The 22430-nt window shown below is 34.9% G+C and overlaps 2 protein-coding genes across 15 annotated transcripts in view; one reads left to right on the top strand and one right to left on the bottom strand.

The window, feature by feature from the left end:
- The window catches only part of GALNT3 (polypeptide N-acetylgalactosaminyltransferase 3), a 57713-nt gene that overhangs the window by 23293 nt on the left and 11990 nt on the right, over positions 1–22430 (top strand). For 3 of the 7 annotated variants that reach the window (XR_014884300.1, XR_014884303.1, XR_014884302.1), the window contains 5 exons: positions 3160–3215; positions 7401–7650; positions 11526–12222; positions 12787–12934; positions 16351–16487. Coding sequence is in view for 2 of the 7 variants with exons in the window: in XM_085227779.1 (XP_085083905.1) it covers positions 420–558 (139 nt within the window). In the remaining 5 variants the exon portion in view is untranslated. Of the gene's footprint in view, positions 1–419; positions 3083–3159; positions 3225–7400; positions 7651–11525; positions 12223–12786; positions 12935–16350; positions 16488–22430 lie in introns of those variants that run through there. The other 4 variants (XR_014884301.1, XR_014884304.1, XM_085227778.1 and 1 more) reach the window with 2 other exon arrangements.
- The window catches only part of CSRNP3 (cysteine and serine rich nuclear protein 3), a 94699-nt gene continuing 81684 nt past the window's right edge, over positions 9416–22430 (bottom strand). For all 8 annotated transcript variants that reach the window (XM_085227774.1, XM_085227771.1, XM_085227773.1 and 5 more), the window contains 2 exons: positions 19443–19739; positions 9416–18372 (listed from right to left, as the gene is read on the bottom strand). In XM_085227774.1, the coding sequence (XP_085083900.1) occupies positions 17332–18372; positions 19443–19739 (1338 nt within the window). In that variant the 3' untranslated portion in view covers positions 9416–17331. The remainder of the gene's footprint in view (positions 18373–19442; positions 19740–22430) is intronic.

Here is a 22430-nt window from a genome sequence, read left to right on the forward strand (position 1 = left end):
AACCCAAGAAAACAGAACTTGAAGCCAAAAAAGGAGTAAGTTCCTTTTTGGGAAGAAAATTTAGATAATTATAGCTTTTTGGTTACCTACTCAAAACTTAATGATTTCACTGGTAGAGTCACTTACAAAAACAGTTGATGTGTTTTATTGTGTATGTCTGGATGTGCACTGGAAGTCAATTCAAATATTTTAGATCTTTTAGATCTTTTAAAATAATTCTTTTTACTAGCAAAACAAGTTAGCACTTGCATACTATTCGTTTCCCGGCCCCTTCTGCACAGCATGCACCTACTCTTTTTTTTTTTTTTTTTTTTTTTACAACAATGAATTTGCAGAAAATGATGTATGGAGGGAAACAGCATTTTCAGTGTTTACTTTTTTTTTTTTTTTTTCCCCCTCTTCTTTCTTACCCACTTTAGGATCAAACTCTGTACAGTGCAGCACTACATATGTGCCTTACAGGAAATGGAGAGCATCCAAGTTTGGTTTCCTGCAACCCATCAGACCCCTTCCAGAAGTGGATCTTTGGCCACAACAATTAAGATTTGCTTTCTATAGACAGGAGCATTTTATTAAAAGAGCAGTTCCATTTCTAAACAGAGACCATATATGTATACTGTGTTTTAAAGGGATGCATACTTAAATGCAAAATTTTTATTCCTTTTCTTTACTGTGTGAATTGGATATAAAATGTGTAGTCAGAGATTCCCTAGGAGTCTATTACACCAAAGAATGTTTGAGGTCCCAATTAAAGAAAATGTTTACAATATTTGCATGATAAGACTGTGTGTTAACCATTGATTCATAGATCCTGTAGTCCCTTTTCACCTTGGGGGCCATGTGTATTTCGGTTTACCACATATTGTAAGTACTTCTGAAGACTACTAGATTAATTTGTAGAGTTACAAGGAAGAATTGTATACCATCTGAAAGAAAAGGTTGTGTGTGTGTGTGTGCGCGCGCGTGTGTGTGTTCGTGCTCAATTGATTGACTTCATGTAATTTTAATTGTTTATTTCACTAAGTGAAACTTTTCTCACTATTTTTTTTTTTAAACTCCCTCATTTGAAAAAGAACCAAAGAGGCTACCATACTGTGCTGTTGTGCCTCTAGCAAAGCAACCCCTTTGTTGTAGAAGAAAAAATAATTCTCACTGAAATATGTTATTTATATGTAATTATTTAAATGAGAAACCTGCCTACTTTGATATTAATCTCCTTTTGTTTAGCCAAAACTGTAGGGTTTTTTTATGATGTCATGAAGTTTAAAATTCATGGCAGTTACACTGTTAGACATTTTCAGCTTTTTGTTACTGCTTTTAAATTACTAATGTGTTTTTTCAGCTTTTAGTGATTTATGCAGCATTTACCTAACATGTTTCTAATATTATTTGTACATAATTTCCTGTGCAAACACCTAAATATTGATTTTTTTTTTTAAATTTATTTTTTGATGTTTCTTCTTTTTGAAGGACTGACCTCAGTTTTAACAGTGAGAATTTGGCTTTCCAAACTGTTTTGCTAGCAATTTTAATGAAATAGTGTATTCTTGTAAGGATTCAAAAATGTACTTTAATAGATGATGTAGAGCTATGACTTCCAAAATAGCCTTCCTCTGATTAAGAATTTTAATAATATTTATTTCTTTGGTTCTTATACTGGATGCACACTTGTTAAGCACTACTCTGTTAGCCTTCATTCTGTTTGCCAATCATGCCCTGTTTTTTCTGACTGTGACTATTGCAGGCCTTCTTTAGTGACAGTAACTCTACAAAAATGTCCTTTTAAGGAACAGAGATTTACTCTCACTTAGAAATGTTTACTTCAGGGTGTGAATGTGAGATTAATGATCACCCCAATTTAAAGCATGTAAGACCACATAAAAATTGCACTTTAACAAGGTAAACTATTTCGTAATAAACTTCGTACTCTGATTTGGAGAAGACTTAGCTGGTTGATTTGAATTGCAAAGATTTTAAAGTAACCTTTAATTTGCATGTTTTATGATGTGGGGGGAAAAATTTATAAAATTAAAATAATAAATTTGTAGTAAGGCAGCAGCAGAATAAATATGAGGGAAATACTTAAATGTAATCTGAAAGTGCCAGTGCTGTTACTTAGTAGGTATGGGAAGCATCAAAGGTAGAAAGGTTCTTAGGCTTTACAGCTTATCAAAAGAATTGCATTGAACAGCTGTATTCAGATGGAAGAGAATAGGAGGTTTAATAGCAACCAGTTTAATAATGAACTCCTTAATGATGTGAATCACAAGAAACATGCACATAAGAAAGTGAAACAAAAAGATCAGGCCTGGTAATATAATATTTTAGGAAGTACTTAGTATTTCCCTCAAGAACTACAATGATAAGGCAAGGGAGATTAAGGAAAAGATCATGGTTGCTGCAGGGAAAAAAAAAGTATTTGGCTGCTAGATCAAATACAGAGCTGAGACTAATAACAAAGGAGGGAATATTAAATAGGACAAAATACATAAATTTCAGATATTTCCTGGTAAATAACAAATATCATTAGGAGAAGTGCTTATTTATCTGTAGGATCTGGTTAATGGATGGATATGGTGTGTTGTTGTTGTTATTTTCTAGTGGGGAAAGGGAAGCCTGCCTTTGCTTAATTTCAGAATATTGGAAAAATGAGTTCAGCGTCTGAAGAAAGCAAGAAGAAATGCTTTTCTCCTGAAGGTTTACAACAGAAAACAGTTGGGGATTATTGAGCAGCTGACTCATGACTGTTTTTAACTATGTCTAATTTCTTGAGCAAAAGCAATTAGCAGATTTGTAAACAGCAGTGGAAGGCACCAAGTAAATTTTTTCTTCTATTCCATGTTAAGATCTGAAATCGAGTATTGTGTCTATATTAAGCACTGCACTTCCAAATGAATGTGTGTGTGTGTATATATATATAGATATCATACAATTTTATAAGAGCAATTAAAGATCTGTTATAATGTGTTTGGAGATATAGATTTTTTTAAATTAATTACAATATTTTTGAAATTACATGTTTTTAAAAAGTAGTAACAAAGCATTAGTAAAAAATAAAATAAAGCATTTATGTATTATTGTACATCATCTCTGTCCTTCTTCAGCACTGGTCTTCAATCTTTCCTGAAAAGTTGAACTTCTTTGCTTTTGGTTTTTCAGGGGTCAGAAGCAGATGCTCTCGTTGGTATAACTTATTACATCTACATCTTTCTCGAGTAAGTATGGTATGTGGTGCTGATTTTTCTGTGCTTTATATTTTGTTGTATACATTTTCTTTAATTATATTCAATTACAACAGAGAAGCATGTGAAACTGAAAGAAATTCAGAGTATCACTTTCTACATTTTGAGAATTAGCCTTATATAATATGTAAAATAAAAAATATCAGATTGAGGTCTAGGAACTCAAATTCAGTACCTGGATTGTCAGAACCATAGCCAGTTCTTTGAACTTCTTGTTTACAGATCTCATTTATGATTGTACTTGTTATCAAAAATTCCAAGAAAGGAACATATAATCTTTTTGATGAGTCTCCTTAATTCTTCAAACAGGAACTTCAAACGTGAATTTCAGTTGTTTCAACAGCACAATAGTATATGAAGTCTTAGCTTACTATTGTGATTTAAAAAAAAAAAAAAAAAGTGAATGGATTCAATTTCCTGTGTTATTAGCATTAAATCTTCACTTTTAAGCTATTATCTCCAAAGTTTTGAAAAATGTATTTTTGAAGTTGAGTGTACAATAGTTGATTCTGTTCATTATTATATAAATGTTAGCTTGACTTTCTATTTTATAAGATGTAGAAAGCACAACTTCAGCAAGTCCTGCTTAAATGTTCAATTTCTCCTTGGGTTGAGAGAAAAGTTAGAACAAGATTACCATTTTTTTTAAAGGGGAAAAAAAAAAACCTTTCAAAAATCAGGCAGTATTGAAGAATAGGAAAGCAGAAGCAGAAAAAAAATATCTGAATAGGATTGGTGAAGAGCTGTTTTGGAAATATCACTGTCTAGATTGGGTGCTGTTCGGTTGTCTGGGGACAATGGATCAGCATAGAAGGAATTAAACTGTACAGCATTCCATGTATAGACTAAAAGTAAACATTGCTGTTCGATTCAACTAATGAAAGTAAACTCCCCTAGAAAGCAACTGTCTTTTCTCTGCCCAACCCCATTCCTCATGATACAGTCTTATACGATGGAGGTTCTGGTTGATTTGTGTTGTGAAAGACAATTGCACTTAAATGTTGTTTAGAACCTGGTCAATACTATATTCGCACTACGAAAAGCTAGGCGGTGGCAATTCAGCTGTCTGCAAAATAAAAAGTAGAAATGTATTTTCTCAACTCTATTTGTTGCATAGGATAGAGGAGTTTCAGGAACAAAAATGTCTATAGGTAAGCAATAACTGTTGTTTAGTGAGTAAGATTTATGTTTCTAAAGTGGTCTTTATTCTTAAAACCAGTGACTGCATAAAATTACTCTCAAAGCTAGACACTTCAAACAGTACCCTTGTTCACTTGGTATTCTCGTTTTTGTTGTTTTTTTTTTTTTTTTTTTTTTTTTCCATTCCTAATGTAGGTTCCTTTGTCTTCTCTCATTTTAATCCATGGTTTGCATGGCAGATCATTATTTTTCTTGCACAACTGTGTTACAGTTTAGGGCAGTACCAAAAACAAGTTTTCATGGGCCATCAAATACAATTAAAACTTTAATTTGATCTGTACGTATACGTATATGAACTACTTGTATCTCATTTGGTATTGTGACCAAACTACAAGATGACTGATGTGACACATCAATGTAACTTTATTACTTACACAATAGAACTCACCTTTTTAGATATGTATTTTATCTATTCTTCAGACACTTCACTTAAAAATCATTATTACACTTCATTAGATCATACATAAAACGACTGGTTGCTTTTGAAAATTTTCTGTGCTTTCTTCTTGGTATATTTCTCATGCTGCATTGTGTCAGTGTGCATGAGGAAAGCTTCTTTTCTTAGAGTGGAGAATTTCCTAGGGATATTGACCTCAGAACAAATATGCTGCCCTAAAGTGTTATGTTCCCAGATATTTGATATTCTATTTAAAGTTCAGTTCTACTGGTTTGTTTGAAAATAAGGCTGACTAACTGTGGAAGATACCAACGGGTGCCTACTTGATTGAGGCAGGGTAGCCATAATCTTGAGAAAATGAAATCCTTGGGACTTAGTGGGCTTTGAAAGGATCCTTTCAGTCTAACAGGTAGAAATATATCAGGTCAAAAAAGAGTGACTTGAAGTCTCCCTTCTTTAAACAGATGAATTCTGTGCCTGTAATAAGGTGACTTAGCACAACTCAAAAGCAGCAATACAAACTGCTGCTAATATGTTGTTTGTTATAACTGTTATGATTTAACCCAGCAGGTGGCTCAGCACCACAGAGTCATTTGCTCACTCCCTCCACTTCCCCATGGGATGGGAGAGAGAATTAAAAAGAGAAGAAAAAAAAAAAGCAGGACTTGTGGGTTAAGATAAAACTATTTACTAAGATAGAAAAAAGGTAAAAAATAGTAATTATGATATACATATATACACACATAAATACAGATTTATATATGTGTGTGTGTGTGTGTGTATGTGTATATATATATATATATATATATATATATATACAAGCATACATACATAGATATACATACGCTTCTTTCACATGATGTCATATGATATGGAATATCCCTTTGGCCAGTTTAAGTCAGCTGTCCTAATTCTGTTCCCTCTCAGATCCTTGGGCTCTTGACTGAGAACTGCCTTGGCTCTATACAATGCTGCCTAGCAGTGACTAATAAACACTGGTGTGTTATCAAGAATGTTTTTCTTTTAGAACCAAAACAACATCATACCAGACACTCCAAGGAAATAATTCCATCCCAGCTGAAACTAAGACATTGTTTCTAACTATATAAGAAGGGATGAGAATCAAGCAGTACTCCTGAATGTAGGTTTGCCCCTACCATTTTCTTTCTCCTGACAGTCTCTTTAACCTCCCAACTCTTAACTGGACATTGCTGCCTCTTAATCATCCTCCCATTTCTGGACAAAAAGAAGTCACTATTACGCAGGGAATATGAGGGTGAATCATGGTCACTACCTCCCTGTCTAGGTAACTGGAAATAAAGAGCTCAAGGCAATCTATTGGCTTATTCAAGGCCTGTGGTTAAAGTGTGGACTTGCAATGTTTTTGCTGGCTGTGGAACAAAACTTGGTTTCTGTGAGTTTGCTGGCCTGCCAGGTCTGAGCTGTATGAGTTAAAGCAGAAGCAGTCTTCGTTGTTGGCAATTCCTACTTGGAGTAGGAACTTGAAAAAAAATGGAGCAATACAAAGACTGATAGGGTTGGCCTGTGCTTTTGACATGAAGGAAGGGAAGGAAGAAGCAGCGTTGTTTCTAAAAGGTAATGTGCAGTTCCACTGTCTATTTCAGATATTTTTGGGGGAAATGCCTAAAAAAATAGAACTAGATGTGATTTTTGCATGGTGATTTCCAGTATTCCTTGTGGAGGATCTACTTCACAAATGCTGTTTGCCATTATTCACAGCTTCTAGCACTCAAACTGGTTACACACAGATGTGGAAATAAAAATGTGTTCTGCCTGCATAGTGCTTTGAGTAGCATGCATATAAAACTAAGCCATATGAACAAAAGCTTATGCAAGCTAATTCCCATTTTATTGTTAGAAACCAAGAAATAATTGTTGCATAATGCAGAACACTCTTTAAATGGGGAAATAATTAATTTGTAGTGAATACAGTTTGGGGTGCTGTATCACTATACCTTAAACAGCTTAATGTCAGTTGTGCTTTCCCTCATGCTTCATTCCCCTTGCTATCAAGTCCTCCTTGTTCCAGGGTCCTTTTATTAACCAAGAAATTTAAAACAAGTAACCTACCTACCACTACTGCCTTTTGAAAACATGTAGTTTTGTTCCTTCAGCAAGTCTCTTCGTTTGTCCTGCAAATTTCATGGTCATTGTACACACTGAAACATCTAAAGCATAATATTATATTCTCTTCTAAGCTATTAAATTGATTTTTTTTTTTTTTTAAATATGCTGCACTACATTTCTAAGAGCCAAATAAGATATCAGCAGTTCTGAAAAACAAGATGATGGTCTTCATACAAAAGGCAAATTGAAAATCAGTTTTTCCCAGGGAGTTCTCTGGCTCGTTTACTACCTTTGCTTTAATTTAAAATACTTTCAGTAGAACTGTTTTGCTTTTCCCCTGGGGAGAGAAAATGAAATACTGTTACTGTTAATGCAGTATGTAAAAACTTGTACATCAATCAGCTGGCTTTGTAGGCTACTAAATGGACCAGAAAAACTAGTGTTAATCTCCATCTTGCTGTGCTATGTTATAGGAAAGACGCTGCAGGTGTTGAAGAAGGCTTGATTTCAGGCACAGACAACTCAGGCTTACTCCTGGCAGGATGAAGCAGATCCTAGATGTGCTTTGAGGGCGGGTAGCTCAAGGTAGCTCCTGCTCTCCCACCAACAAGAGGCCCTGCTGACCTGATTCCTTGTGACTCTCCGTGGACTCAGCACTATTACTTGCACTGGGACTTCCCTAGCTCAGCGTACCCTCAGGAGTATCTGCCAATCTACGTAAATGTGAGTACAGGACTGTGAGAGTATTATTAATAGAACAGTTTACAGCTGAATCTTAGAGTTAAGCCTTTCTGTTTCTGAAATGGCATCCCGATGGCTTAAATTAGAATACTGGTTTGGAAAGTTGTTTTCCAAGGTTTTTTTATGCTGGTATGTCTTAGCAAGCCCTGGAGCACTGTTAACCATAGTTTGTTGCAATGCCAAAAGCAGCCTAATAACAGATGCTTATCTATTCTCTTCCATGTAGCTCCTAATAAATTTAAACCAAATGCTACGTTAAATCCTGTGAGAACTTTTTTTTCCTATGATATAGAGAACAACTTATCTTTATCAATTTTTGCAGATATAAATAATTTGGCAGTATGCAATTTGTCACTGCACTTACCGTCAACTTACCTTTTACAAACATAGAGCACAATTTTAAGTATCAGAATAAAAAGATGGCACAGAGCTGTACTGTTAATAGTTTTCATAATGAAGCAATATTGATTAGCAATTTTCAAAATAATAAAGCAGTTGTCCTGCAATTTACTAGTACGGCTACAACGCTGTTATAGCCATTAACATTTCTGCAAATTGACCACCAGAGAGAGCTGTTGCTTTTTTTTTTCCCAACAACTGTTCACAATTATTCTTTCATTAACTTCTAACCAAATGATTAAATTCATCATGGTATCTGCAGAAAAATCATGTAGTTTATTCCACTTGCCAAAGTGTATTAGTGTCACAGAAGGGCAAACAGAAATACCAAACAAACCATTTCTGTGGATTCCTTTAGCATTTAAACACTAAGTTTAAAAAATAAAATAAGATACAAAACACATCCCCACAGCTGAAACAGTTTCTTTTTACATTATCAGGCTGTGAGGTATGGGAGAAATGCTAGAAATTTCACAGAGCTTCTAGAGTGACTCTACAGCCCTGGGGAGGACGTGCAGTACTAATTCTGACTCTGCTAGGCAAGAAAGGAATGTCTGGTGACTGCATAGCAGAAATAAGACGCACAATGCACTGGCAGCCATGATATAACGTAGAAACCTGTTTTACTTCATTGCAAACAAATGGACAATATATATATTGTACAATATATAATAAAATACAGCCAATACAAGTGCCACTAGTTAACAGAAAGAACTAATGTTAAGACTTAAAAATACTCATTTTTGTAATATATACACTGCAGTAATAAGCCACAATAAATACATCAAATTCCATATCATTCATAATAAATACTGAAAATATAAATACAGAAGAATACAGTTAATTTGAATAAATTATTACAACATAAGATCAAGATTAAGTTCTGCTGAATATTACTGTAGCTTATATTACCCTTTGGCATCCTTGATGTTACAACTTATTTAAGAGAAGAAACTAATTAAGGAAATGTGTAATTCATGAAGCTTTAAATTATTTCCATGTATAGATTTTAAGATGAAATTTCCTTTGCTTCTTCAAACAGTTAAAAAGCAGCAGTTCATTTCTGTATGTTGCATTACTGTTGAGATCAACATAATTTTAGTATGCAAGATCATCTGTAATGGAAAACATTGATTACTTAACATAATAATTTTTCTCAAAAATTAGTGAAGTTGGATGTAATGTACAAATTTTAAACAAATGGCTGCAATTACACCACAGTTTTAGTCCCACTGGAATGGATTACATCTGAAAGACTATCAACTTTCGAATCTATGCTGTGGTGTATTATTTACCACTTGCTCCAAACCCCCAAAGTTTCCAAAGCAGTTTTATATTTATATGGGAAATATATATATATATATATATATATATATATATATATATATATATATATATATATACACATACAGAAACAGGAATCTTAAAAATAAATAAATAAATAAAAACCCTCAAAAACCCAGGGTTGGAACAGACAGTGTAGGTTTGACATAGATCATATTTTTTAAAACAAAGAAAGCACTTTAAACATAAAAATGTAATTTTTTATATATATATATATATATATATATATATATATATATATATATATATATATATATATTTTTACAAAATTTCTAACTGCTAGCTGTAGGTGGAAAATCAAAATAACATAAACTGCCATGTTATTAACCAGTACATCTGTATTAATTTTATTTGCAAAATGTTATTACACCAGAATGCAATTTAACTTATTTAAGATTGACTTTACTAAGACACTATTACAGGCTGAGGCTCTCAGTAAAGGATTTGTAATAACCTACAGATTTTTACTATTTTTGCACTGTTAAATGTCTAGCGCTTATTTTACATTAAACACTTTTAAAAACATGTTTTACGAACTACACTTCAGACATATTTCCATAGAAGTGCCTACATCAGTCAATTAAAAGAAGGACCCCGTTGTTAAGCATCATTTATATGGGCATTATTATGTGCAAGCTCATGTGGTGGTATTTGTTTTAGAAATAGAATGTGTTGGTTTTTTGTGTTTTTTTTTTTTCTAGAAAAATAGCATGCTGCCTTCTGTTTTTTAAAAGAACTAGCTGCCAGTGCAGATAATGTTGCAATCTTTTCAAGAAGTTAAAACCCGATACTCAGCATGCCTATCAAAAATTCCTAAACGGGTGGCTGTTTTACCCCAGTACCCCAGCAAGGGTGACCTTCACCTATAATTCAAACTTTGAATTTCATTTTTAAGTAAAGAACCACCTTTAAAAAAAGTTTCAAGTATAGAAGTCTAGAAGAATTAGCTGCCGTAACGTACTAAATCTCATTAAAAACCCCCAAGCTAAAATGCTAATACAAAGGACACCTATTTCTTTTTTGCTTTTTGTGTCTGTTGTTATCTGATGTTACACTAGAGCACAGGCCTGGGAGTTAATTCAGTGATACTGAGAATGACTTTGTGGTTGATGTATGCAAAGAAAAGACAAGGTAGCGTTGCTTCAAGGTAAAAACTTCTTGTTTTTACCCCTGTGCTTTTGCATGAGTCTTTTATTTAATGTTTGCTGGCATATGACTGCTGTTGCAAATCAACATTTCTTCTTTGCAGGAAGTTCATACTGGTTTTAAGACATTTCAAGCAATGTAATTCATTTTATGAGCTAACATGACCAAACATGTAGTGCACAGGCATATGCTTTCCCATCCTTGCTCTGGGGATATCTTCATATTTTCTGTATTTTTTTCTCCTATATCTCTTTTGCCCTTTAGAAAAAAAAAAAAAAAAAAAAAAAGTCCTTATCAGTATATCTCTTACTTTCTTGCCTCTTTTCCTCTAAATTGTCCTTTCTGTCTTCCCCTCACTCACCCCAGGGTATATCTGCCCATGCCTCAAGACAAAGGGTTACCTTGACCCTTGTCGTATAACAGTGGTGTTTATTTGTACTTTCCACCATTTTTCCTGCCAGTAAAGAAAAGTTAATCCAGTCTTCATGGCTTATTGCAAATGGGCACAGTTAGAGATGAACAACATGTAGGACAAATTTACTTGACCTCATTCTATTCTTCTCAAAATTCATATAATACCTCAAAAAAACCTGAAGTCTAACAATGAAGATTCAAATGACAGTGACTTAATAAGTAAATGGAGTTGTGCTAAACCTGGGTGAAGGGTTATCATCTTCTCAACTGAGAATAAATACAGAGGATAATGAACATGGTTCTCCAGGCAGTGAGACCTTCTGCATACTGGGTGTCCTCCTAACCACAGAGAATATACAACAGTAAAGCAGTACACACCTTTTTTTTTTTTTTTTTTTCTGCTATAAAAATGACTCAGTTTTTGTAAAAGGGTACTTTTCATTTATTGTTTATATTAGGAAAAACAAACTGCAAGTGTAGTTTGAAGAAAACCTTTCTTTCCTTAGGTGATGTTTTTTCTGCTTTCCTTAATCTAGATATTTCTCTTGTCCTAGGCTGTGCCATATCAAACATGACACTCTTCCTCTGGATCTACAGGCATCAAGAGATAGGAGGATGCCCTTCTACATCTGCAGCCCATGGGGGGTAGGTTTCCTTCCTGTTTGTTTGTGGGTACAGCAAAGGAAGGCCTATGGAGAGACCCTATGGGGTTCATTCCTGATTACTATTTATTCAGAGTCAGTGAGGGAGGTGACATTTTTTTTCACCACAGTTATAATCTGTCTGCGTGCAAATGTTAAGTGAAAAATAAAATCAATTCTTCTTCCAGGGTAAAGGACAGATAGCACAGAAGACACTAGTGTTGCACTTATATAAAGTTGTTTCTAATGAAAAGCCTTACTGTAAAACAAACTTTTTCCCAGACACTAAGATTCAGGAAGGACGGAAGAAAAAAAAAAAAGAGAAGACTAAGGCTAGAAAACATTGAGATGTTTCATGAATCAGATGTTCTTATTGTAAGTAAATTTTTTTATATCAGCCATTAGCATGGCAGAAAGTTCTCACGGTTATTACAGCTTTTCTCCTTCTTAAGAACTATACTCTGAAATATTTATTATCAACCAAATTAAAATCTACTTCTGATGTAGGAGGAAGAAGAGACAGCAAAAAGGAAGCAATTACAAAGAACTTGAGCATGTGTTCCTTCGGACATCTTTATAACTAAACACCACTTCTTTATCACTTCATAAGGTTTGTACTTTGGATTGCATGCCACTTGGAGAAAATGGACAATTATTAGCACATAAATACTGATTACTGAGAACAGCAAAATTAAGGTATACTTTTAAAAAGAAATATTAAAAATTAAGAACTATTAAAACGTTGAGATTTCTCATGCCAATGAGTATGTTAATGAACTCAATTCTTTGTGTGCATGTGTTTTGAAAATAACAGTAGCTTTCAACTATTGTAAAAAAATAGGGATCAGATTTAATATTTTAGAAATAAATTCTATAGAATATATTCTCTGAGTTAATTCTAGTTTTTCTAAGTATTTTACAACAAATGCTTTGTGACCGCGGTAAAGTAGGTGATAGAATTAGTCTGTAGTCCCAGTAGGAAAGCATAACACCCCTAAACAATAGAGGATTTCTGGTATCACTCTCTTCTGTCCTTCTCCTGATTGCCTCAAGAAAATAAACTAGTACAAAGCACTTGAGTTCACATGACTCATGAGTTAAAACACAGGAGTTTCTTGTTTAAGCAAATGCCTTTAAAACAGTATTGTGGCTCCAACTGTCTCTTTTTCTTTAGCTCAGAGTGAGGGTACCTACTATGCCACAGGAGTAGCCCTGGCAAGGAGTTTCAACTAACAGAACTCAACTAGCGAAAGAAGATAATTAGAGGAATAAGACTGCATGTTGCTAGTGTCACTGGCAAACTAAAATCTTGCTTCTCACAGGTAAATCAAGCTTTTTTTCTAATTTGCACATTTTTCACTGTGGAATTTATCATTTCGTTTGCTTATTGATGTTGTCCATAAAAGAAGACCTTGCTTTTGTTGTGTTTCACATTAATGATGAAATTTGTACTTCTGAGCTGAATTAGAATTTATTGGAAAAGTGACTTAGTTTGCAGAAATTCAGTTATGATGCCAAAAAAAAAAAAGAGGAAAAAATGTTATTCCGGCTGTTGTCTTGAAAGTTTTTAATCACAAGTACCTTGCAAACCAGAGCTATAGAGTCACTTCCAAGTAACAGAGCAGGACAAAGGCAAAGCCAAAGGTACCTATGTCTCCTCTGTTTTAAACCTGGTACTCTGTTTGGTATTTCACATTTCTATCCAAGTAGCATGAACATCTCAAATATTCAAAAACATGCCATGTTCTCAATTTTTAAGAAACAATTTGTCTGCAGTAAAGACATCCTCTAGGTTGATTGTGGGGCAGGATATGTCTACGTGGTTGATTTAATAGCACGTTTACTGAAATACAGTGCTCAGGTAAGATTAGAAACTGGTTCTGGATTTATTAGCAATCCAGTGAGTAATGACATCGTGAGTATTACCTGCATTTTCTGTACAACTTATAAAAAGGCAAGATACCATTGTTAACACTGTTAACTCATCAGATAACAAAGAGGTGAGCTGGGCTGAATCACATTTACAGCAAGTGATGGTAATCAATGGCCTTAAAAGACAGAAATGTCAACTCAAAGGATTCACTAGCAACAATTTATGTAACTGTAGAACAGTAAAGTTTCACAAAGTTAAAACTTTCCTATTGAAATAGTATACAGCTGATAAAAAAAAAAAACTTGAAAAAAAAATCAGAAAGCTTTACTGACCAACTTTTTTTTTTTTTTTTTTTTTTTTAAGGATGTTTCAATGGGTATGATTTAAATTAAAGCTCTTAGGAAAAAAAGATACTCCACTTTTGCCAGAAAAGTGCCAACTTTATCTTTAACATCTGTTAAAGCTTTATAAACTTGAACGATGCTTTTTTTCCAAGAGGGGCAAAGTTCACATTAAGAGCAAAAAAGCATTCAGTTTTATGTGTTGTTCTATTAATTTTCTGTGTGAAAAGCCAATTTGAACGGAGGGGGAATTGCTTTTGTTATTATGTGTTTTTCTGAGCTACCTAACACAATCATAAATTATCTGCCATTTTATTATCTGGCTTCTTACGAGTGCTTATCAGTAGCAAAATGTGTTAGGAGAAAAAGCTGATACAGCTATCAGTAAAGTAAACATTTCCAAAAATGATAAGCCATGTCTATACAGAAGCAAATACTGCCATTTATCATTTAATAATATAATACTTTTAGCACATAGAAATAAATAGGTTTGCCCCAAATGATAAGACTGCTTACCAGTATTAACTAACTGGAAAATGCGATGCATCGTACATATACGCTAGCCCAGAATATAAGACTGAAACATTCTTCAGCTCATGATTTAAGTTTATTTTTGCTTCTGTGAAGATTTCTTTGGTCTTCTAAGCAAAATATGAAAAAGTCTGATCAAGGAGTAGGAATCTTGACTCTGATTTCTACAGCTAACTCAGGAGTTATAAACTGGAGTATCTGTTCTGGGCAGGGCAGTGGAAGTAGCTACTTTTAAGCAAGGGTAAATACCATAGCAAACGTTCCTTAGCATACTCACTACTGCCTGCATGCTGTCTTTAAACTCCTTGTTACCCTGTGCTGTACACTATTGAGAATTTAGCTGTATTCACCCTGTGCCCCCACAGCACATGCATCAAAGTGTATGGTATATACATCTAAATACTCAGCAATTTACAGAGGAGGCCTGGGCTCTGACACCAGTGCCAAGAGAAATACAAAGTAACTATTGTCTCAGTCTTTTAAAGCGAACTTTTATAAAGTTAATCGCTTACTGTGCTTGCTAATGTTATTAAAGGTATTTTTCATTTGGAAGGGTAGGGGCCAAGAAAATAATCTCTTATTGCTCAGTAAGGGATGAATAATGAAACAAAAATCTTTAATTTAACTTTCCCCTGAGTAATACCCTGGTAAAGTGTGCATGATGCTCCAGTAGCCAACACACTCTGAACTTAAAATGATGCTACTGATTCACAATTGTTCTCCCAGCTCAGGAAGGGATTTGTGCTTTTGATGCTGGTGTTGTGAGACTGCCTAATTTAAGCCTGCTGTTCATGCAAGATCCCTGCATATGGAGACTTGTAACATTTGCTGTAGAATATTTGGACAGAGAAACACTACTCTTATTTTTTCATGCAGAACCTTTTATGAACTAAGGTTTTCTGCTATTTGGAAGTGGAGAACACACGCATTTACCTGGCTACTCAGCCAGTACAGAGACAGATTAGAGTGACTAAGAGCAGCAGGGCCTAAGGAACTGCTAAGGAAGTTAATCAACATGACTGCACTTTCCCAGAACATGGAGTATGCTGTAAATATGGAATATCCAGTCCCAGGAGAACTAGGACTTTCTGATGCAATTTGTGAAAGACAAAACAATGCGTAGGACTTGTGGAAACAAATAAATAAAAAAAAACCTTTTCAGTGACTACATGGAGTAAAAATATTTTACTAATTTAGCATAGAAAATCAGAAAATGCTGATTTCAGTAAATGAGATGCCCAGATCTCACTAAAATAATTTATTTTTTAAAAAGCATGTTTTAAATCTGTAAATTATTCTACTGAAGCACTTTATGTGATGTTGTAAAGAGCTTCTAACCAGAGGAGTCACTGTCACAGAGCTAAAGTTTATACTCTGTTTACATGCATACAGCTAACCATCAAGATTTGACAGATGAAAATAAGATGCTGATCCTTATTTTGGCAAACAAAACAGGTCTTCACTGCAGCTATACTTGATGTATGATAATATTTCATTATTAGAACAAAATCAAAATAGCTTCTGAAATCAAAGTCTGTAGTGAATTACCAGTGTACAGAAAAGCAGGCTCTTGTATATTTCCTTTTCTTGAAGAAAGCAATGTCTGCTCATAAAGTAAAGCAGGCATTTTAATTTCCATTTATTTTTAGAATAAAGGAGTACAAAGTAATGGATATCCATATGGTGTATGTGCTATTCTGCTTGCAGACTTGAGCGATGTAAAAATCTCTGTAGCTATGTTCTGTCATTGACTATACTGATCCTTATTTAGATCAAGTAATTCAAGTGACAGTCTACAGTCCACAAAAACGTTTGTATTTCATAAAAACTGCTAAAAAGTTAGGAAAATCTAGACCCTTCCACATAACTTTCCATGCTTCATTTAAACTGATCAACAAGACTTATGCTTGTTAGTTGTTTTTTGTTGCTGTAGGGTTTTCTTTTGGTTTTGTTAAGTATTTGTTAAGTATGACTTACTCATATACTGGCTTAGGAAAACATCCAAGTTTTGCTGCAATGGACTTTAAGATCTTACATATACCTCAGAGGCTGGAGCTATGGCATTTCTCCAAAATTGTTCACAGTTTCTGCAGTTGAAACGTCACTGCAAAATGGCACTAAAGTGCATAAGTAAGTATCTGAATGTTTGCTGGCTAAAAGGTGCTGTGCTAGCTTAAGTTACTGCTTTGCCATTATATATACAAGATCATTTTTCTTTGGGAAGGGGTGCTAGTTCTAGAAATACCACTAATTTTGATGGAGGATTGTCTACCTTTCACCTTTCTATAAGATGTACATGCTCCCCTGACTCTTCTGTTGGTCAAGAACAGTAAAAAGAAAGAGAAAATAGTACTCATTTATCAGAAATGGTATTTAAAAAATACACGGTATTCCAGATGAAAATTGGTCATGCTCTTTCTTACTAACTATGGATCTTCTGTTCAAATGAACATGCTCTTCATTTTGTATCAAAACATGAATACTAAACTACCATAAATAAAATACATATGGTACAGAACAATTAAAACCTTTTTTGTACAGTAGTTACTTTTACATTAAAGTTATGTTCTTTCAGGTACGTTGAAAATCAGGACTTTGAAATAATCATGTTTAAACTATCATTTTTAACAATCTTGCACAGGCCCGACAATCAAAAATTTGAAGCTTTGATTCAGATAGCTTGGTATGTTTCACATATTTGACAGGTAGGCTACTTTGAAATATGTTAGGTGTGATTTTTTACTTACGTGTTTTATTTCTATCAAAAGACAGTCTGACGATGGTTTGTTTTTTTTTAATCTTTACATGAACTGATTCTGTGCAGTGCCTCTGGCAACGTAGCTTGACAGTGTGTCTGGAACATTGACTATAGCCCAAGTGTTGTCTACCTCTTAAAAAAAAAAAGTTAAGATTCTAGAAAATCCAATTTGAGTGCATTTTATTACAGGAAGTCAGTCTTAGAATAATTTTAATATTAAACAGGTACTGTTTCTACCACTGGTGATTTGATGCACTCTTCGTGCAGTCTACTCTTTTCTGAGAGGACTAGCGAATTCTCAGCAGGGTGCTCTTGTACTCGACTCTCACCATTCAAAGCTGAAACAAATCCATCTTGAGAAGGACCTTTCAAGAATGAGTGAAATTCCACTTGAGAGTGACTTGGCCTATGCTCCATGTATAAACTGTTGCATGGAGCACTGCTATCACCTTCAGAAGATGAGCAGCAAACAATCACTGAGGGGTTTGCAGAAGGGTAATGAGGGCTGCTAAAAGTTTCCTCTGATTGCCGAGTGTAGTCAACAAACTGTTCTGAAGTCATGCTGTAAGGCACCAGAGAAAGACTGCCATTCTTGACAGCATCCCTTTCTGAGTAAGTCTCACCAATCTGGTTAGCAGTGCCAGCAACATGGTTCTCTATTTGGTAATATAGATTTGAAGAGTTAGTATAGTATGAGGCATTTTTAGAGTGGTTTTCATGCACAGCAGTTCCATCAGAGTAGCAAAGGACAGAAGGAAGAGGTACCATGTCAGCATGGGAGCCCATACTTTCTACAAAGTCATCTGCTTTTTCTTCCTCATCATCTTCCTCATCTTCCTCTTCTTCTTCATCATCATCTGATTCACTAGGGGCTAAACTCTGAGTGCTAGAATCAGTAACTCCACTACAAAAGCTACTCCCATCTTCCTCTTCCTCCTCTTCCCCAGGGCAGTCCAAGTCCTCGGCTGACTGAGAATGCATAACTGCAGCCTGAGGTTCAGTTTCAATCTCAAAATTTTCTGCAATGGAGTATTCAACTGGATGGGGTCCCGGACTCATAGAACTAGTATGTGCACTTATCTCGCTGTGGCAGCCATTTAGTGATGGAATTTGCTGTTCTCTATTTTTCTCCAATTCAAGTTTCATTATTGTGTGCAAAAAGTGAGTCCGTACACGGATAGGATTAAATTCAATTCTACCTGCTGTATTGCTACACCCTTCTTTAGTGCAACCGCATGGAAAAGACATACGATCCACCTTTTGAAAAAGAGAATACAGATTAACAATACTTAGCATAAACCTGGTCATATCACAGAACCTAGAAAGCCTAAAAATAGAAATGAAGTGGGTTTCAATTGAGAAGTACTTTTAAGAATAAGCCATGTCAAATATCCTTATGTCTCATAGTGTCCATTTTAAGTATATTAAAGTGTGACTGAATCCACAAGTCAAGTAGTTCTGTTAGACAGCTTAAAGTCTATAATTTTTATCTACTCTATACCTAAACATCAAATGTGATGCAGAAGAGCCATATGAAACAATCAATCTAGTACATCTTCCCAAAATGGGAAGATGGTGAAAACAAGAGCAGCAAAAGGAATGTATTATTTAGAATAGCAGAGAAAATTTAGCTGGGATTTAAGAAATGGTGTAAAAAATGCATTTAGAAAGAAACCAACTCAGCTCCGTAACAGCTACTCGTGGTAATTAGCAGAAACCACCATTTAGGGAATTCCTATTTTGGGACATTTACAGCTACATGTACAATATGCGATACCATTAAATCTGCGGAGAGAAAAACTACCTGCTATATTTTGTTGCCTGCATGCAGTTTTTCATGCTTGCATGTTAAGTATCATGCATGTTAAAGAAGGGACAGTACCGCAGTTTGACTTATTACTTCTCATCGAGTTTGGACTATAATTCACATTTGGACAGTATGTGAATTGTCTCTAAAACAAAAGCTACATACCCTTGTGAAATCTGCAGGCTACTGATTCTTCTGTTTCCATTTGCATGTTTAGATAAAGGCCAAAGGGGAACATGAGGAGGAAAATATGTATGAACAAAACCAAAAATACTGAACAGTGTATATGCCTAAACTGATCGTAAAATAAAGATGTTTAAGGAGAAAAACTGTATTGCACATTACATACTCTTAAATCTGAGCCTTAAACTAGTTTAAGATCCACAAGTGTTACTGTTTAATAATTCACTCACTTAATAATCTTACAGTACTTACCACCTTAACAAAAAAGTGCATGCAAACACACCCCTATAGCCCCTTCCCTTGCTATTTAAATAATGACAATAATGTAGCCATTTACCTGACACTTTATGCCTGCAAGACTGCAAGTGCAAGTTTCTGGATCACAAAACACACGGCAGTCACAGCCACAATCCTCTCTGGACAGCCGGATGGCCCGCAGCTCATGTTTTTCTTCCACATCAATCTTCTTCACTCCAGAAGCTCGCAGCAGTGCCCTTCGCTTTTTTGTTGGCAGGGGTTGTAGAAAGAAATACTCATCCACTTCAGTGTTGTCCAGATCAATATCATCATCGGAAATGTCATCCAGTGTCAACGTATTAGCCTCTTCAGATTCCACTGTACCATTCTTTGTCATCTGTTAAATAGAACAATTAACAAAGTGCTTAAACAACAGTTACAAAGAGTTGTCATGTGTATATATATTTATAGATATATGTTATAAATTAAGTATGAATGTGGAAAGCCGTACGTAAGGAAACAAAACAATTACATCATCTAGCTATATATGCATCTTATGTCTAACAATGCAGTCCTGAATCTTACCTTTACCACTCTTGCTGCTTTTATTATGTTCTCAACTGCGTTAGCATTTTTCATTTCCCATTTATGTTACAAAATCTTTTGGATTCTGTCATTTTATAGCATAACTGAATTACTTCATGGTGAACTTCTACAGATGGCCTACTTCTTTTGTAATTGCAGTTTTGTGTTTACAATAACTGTATTAAGACAATCACAGAAGAAAATGCGCATTATTTCCAACCTATCCTGTCAGGTTAAAAGTGATACTAATCTCCCTCAGATGGGAGGAGCCTCAGTATTCTGACTGCAATGCTTATACAGTGTACGTAACATGTACATGTTACACAAGGAGAATCTCTCCCTAGATCAGTAATCAATCATCCCTTCTTAGCAATTCAGCGCCGTATTTATTTAATGCAGGAGTGTTCTACCTTTACAGGCATTATTGTTTCTTTGCAGTATATTCTTACTCTTTTTCTGTAAGTGCAGCCTTCAGAGCTTAGTGCTTTCATTTTAGTTCATCGTTAATGTTATTTACTGTGTCTGTTATCCCTAGTTTTACATGCATATACATTCATCTCTTACTTCATCTGAAATGCACGCATGTTCAAACTGACCTCTCAAACTACCTTTATGTTGTTTGCTCACTCTACTTCCTATTAATCACTTTGTTTTACAGTGACCAGGTACCCTATATGAGGCACTTCAACATATTAGTAGAGTCTTTTTCTGTATTCTTTACAGTGAGAGGCAAGTAAATGCATAGAAAAGTTCAGAGCATCTTCAATCAGCTGTCTGAAGGCAGTGAGGGGGAATTTCCCTCAGTACATGCAACTCAGGCTGAACATCCAGATGGTAGCCTTAATCATTTTTGTTCTTCATTTTCTGTTACCTAGATACTACTAAATAGCCTCTACTATGTTGCTTTGGTCTTCTTTTTCCATTTAATAGAAAAAGGACTTACTTCTAATTTCTCCAGTTTTAAATATACACAGTTCAAACAAGTCCTTAAGCAGATCACTGTTATTTAATAGTTTGTCATAATTTAAATTTGAAACTAGGGAAGAATTCTAATTCCTGCTTTGGTAATCATTTTTGTCATGATCATCAGCTCTTACTGAAGAGGTAAATACTTTAACCGCTCAGCTTACAAAAGGCACCTACAGAACCATGCCCAACCTGTTGCACATTTCTCCTCTTTCTGCAGAGCTTACTAGCTAAGTAGTAGAACTTACTAAGTAGTGATCGAGCATTAAGGAGTGAATTCTAGCCAGGTGGTGTAGGCGTCCTGCAGACTGCAAAGTCACACGTGCAGCCATCAAGTGAGATTAGACAGCAAATTGTAATTTCAAAGCACCTCAGCTCCTTTTTACTCCCTTGCTGGATGATTCCCTTGTATTCTCTGATTTTTTTTCTCCATTTTGTGATGCAAAGAGCAAATGAATTAATGAAACTGAAAGCTTTGAACATTTCTCAAACAATTAATTGGTTAACTACAGGTGGAAGATTATTAAGAACCATCAAATATTTTTCTCAATTCAAAACCTCAGGACAGCATTATGTTTTCTTGTTGTCATAACACATCCGAATTAAACTCGATATGCAGATGGGTCACATTCTCCTCATAAAGCTAAAGGTCAATTCATAACAACAGGCTATAGCTGATGAACACATGAAGAGTTTGCATGAAAATCCCTTCAATTTTGTAAAAGGTGGCAAATTTGGGTTGGATACCTTTGCTTGTCCAAACTGGAAGTTCTCTCTTACACTTTCACACAAAAGAAACCACCACGGAAAATAGATTTTTAGTTTCTCCTACAGTTCACTATAGAAAAATTGAACTATTATAATTTCATATCATACCACTACTGGCCTCCATTTGTATTGTCCAGCGACATGAATCGAGTAAGTTAAAGATTTCTGCAAGCTCCTAGACAGAACTGGAAAACTGAATATTCTGCCTTAATACTAAAATTTACCAATTATTGATAATTTCATGATCAGCTTGCATGAATTCAGTTAAGTCACATATATACCTAATGCAGTTAGTGTACTGCGAGTTTCCTCTTTTTGAAATTGTTAAGCATATATGCATGTGAAAACATGCACCATCATCACATTTAGGTTTCATAAGATTTCCCAGCTTATAGAAAATTGCAAAATAGCAGATTTTTCATAGCAGCTACCTAACATTTCACCATTCCTCAGTGGTACTTCTCAGGCACATTCCCTAACATCCGACAGATGGAAAAAGAGCTAGAACATTATTTACAAAAGACAAACCCACATCCTTTTCCATTTGCATTTGTCTTGTTTCCAAAATAAGTACAATCTGCGCTGATTTATCCATTGGTCTGCAGACTCAGGGGCTTTAACATCACTCGGGGTCATGCAAATCATTTTAAAATATCTTAATCTGAAGAGACTTTATAAATAAGCAATAAGGAGTACTGCAGCTAACCTGTTGTATTTACTCATACCGTTTCTGCAAATGACAGTGCATTTAAGTAAAGCCTACCTTGTA

Source organism: Meleagris gallopavo, chromosome 7 (assembly GCF_905368555.1).
Source record: "Meleagris gallopavo chromosome 7, MGAL_WU_HG_1.1, whole genome shotgun sequence".
In the NCBI taxonomy this organism is placed as follows: domain Eukaryota; kingdom Metazoa; phylum Chordata; class Aves; order Galliformes; family Phasianidae; genus Meleagris; species Meleagris gallopavo.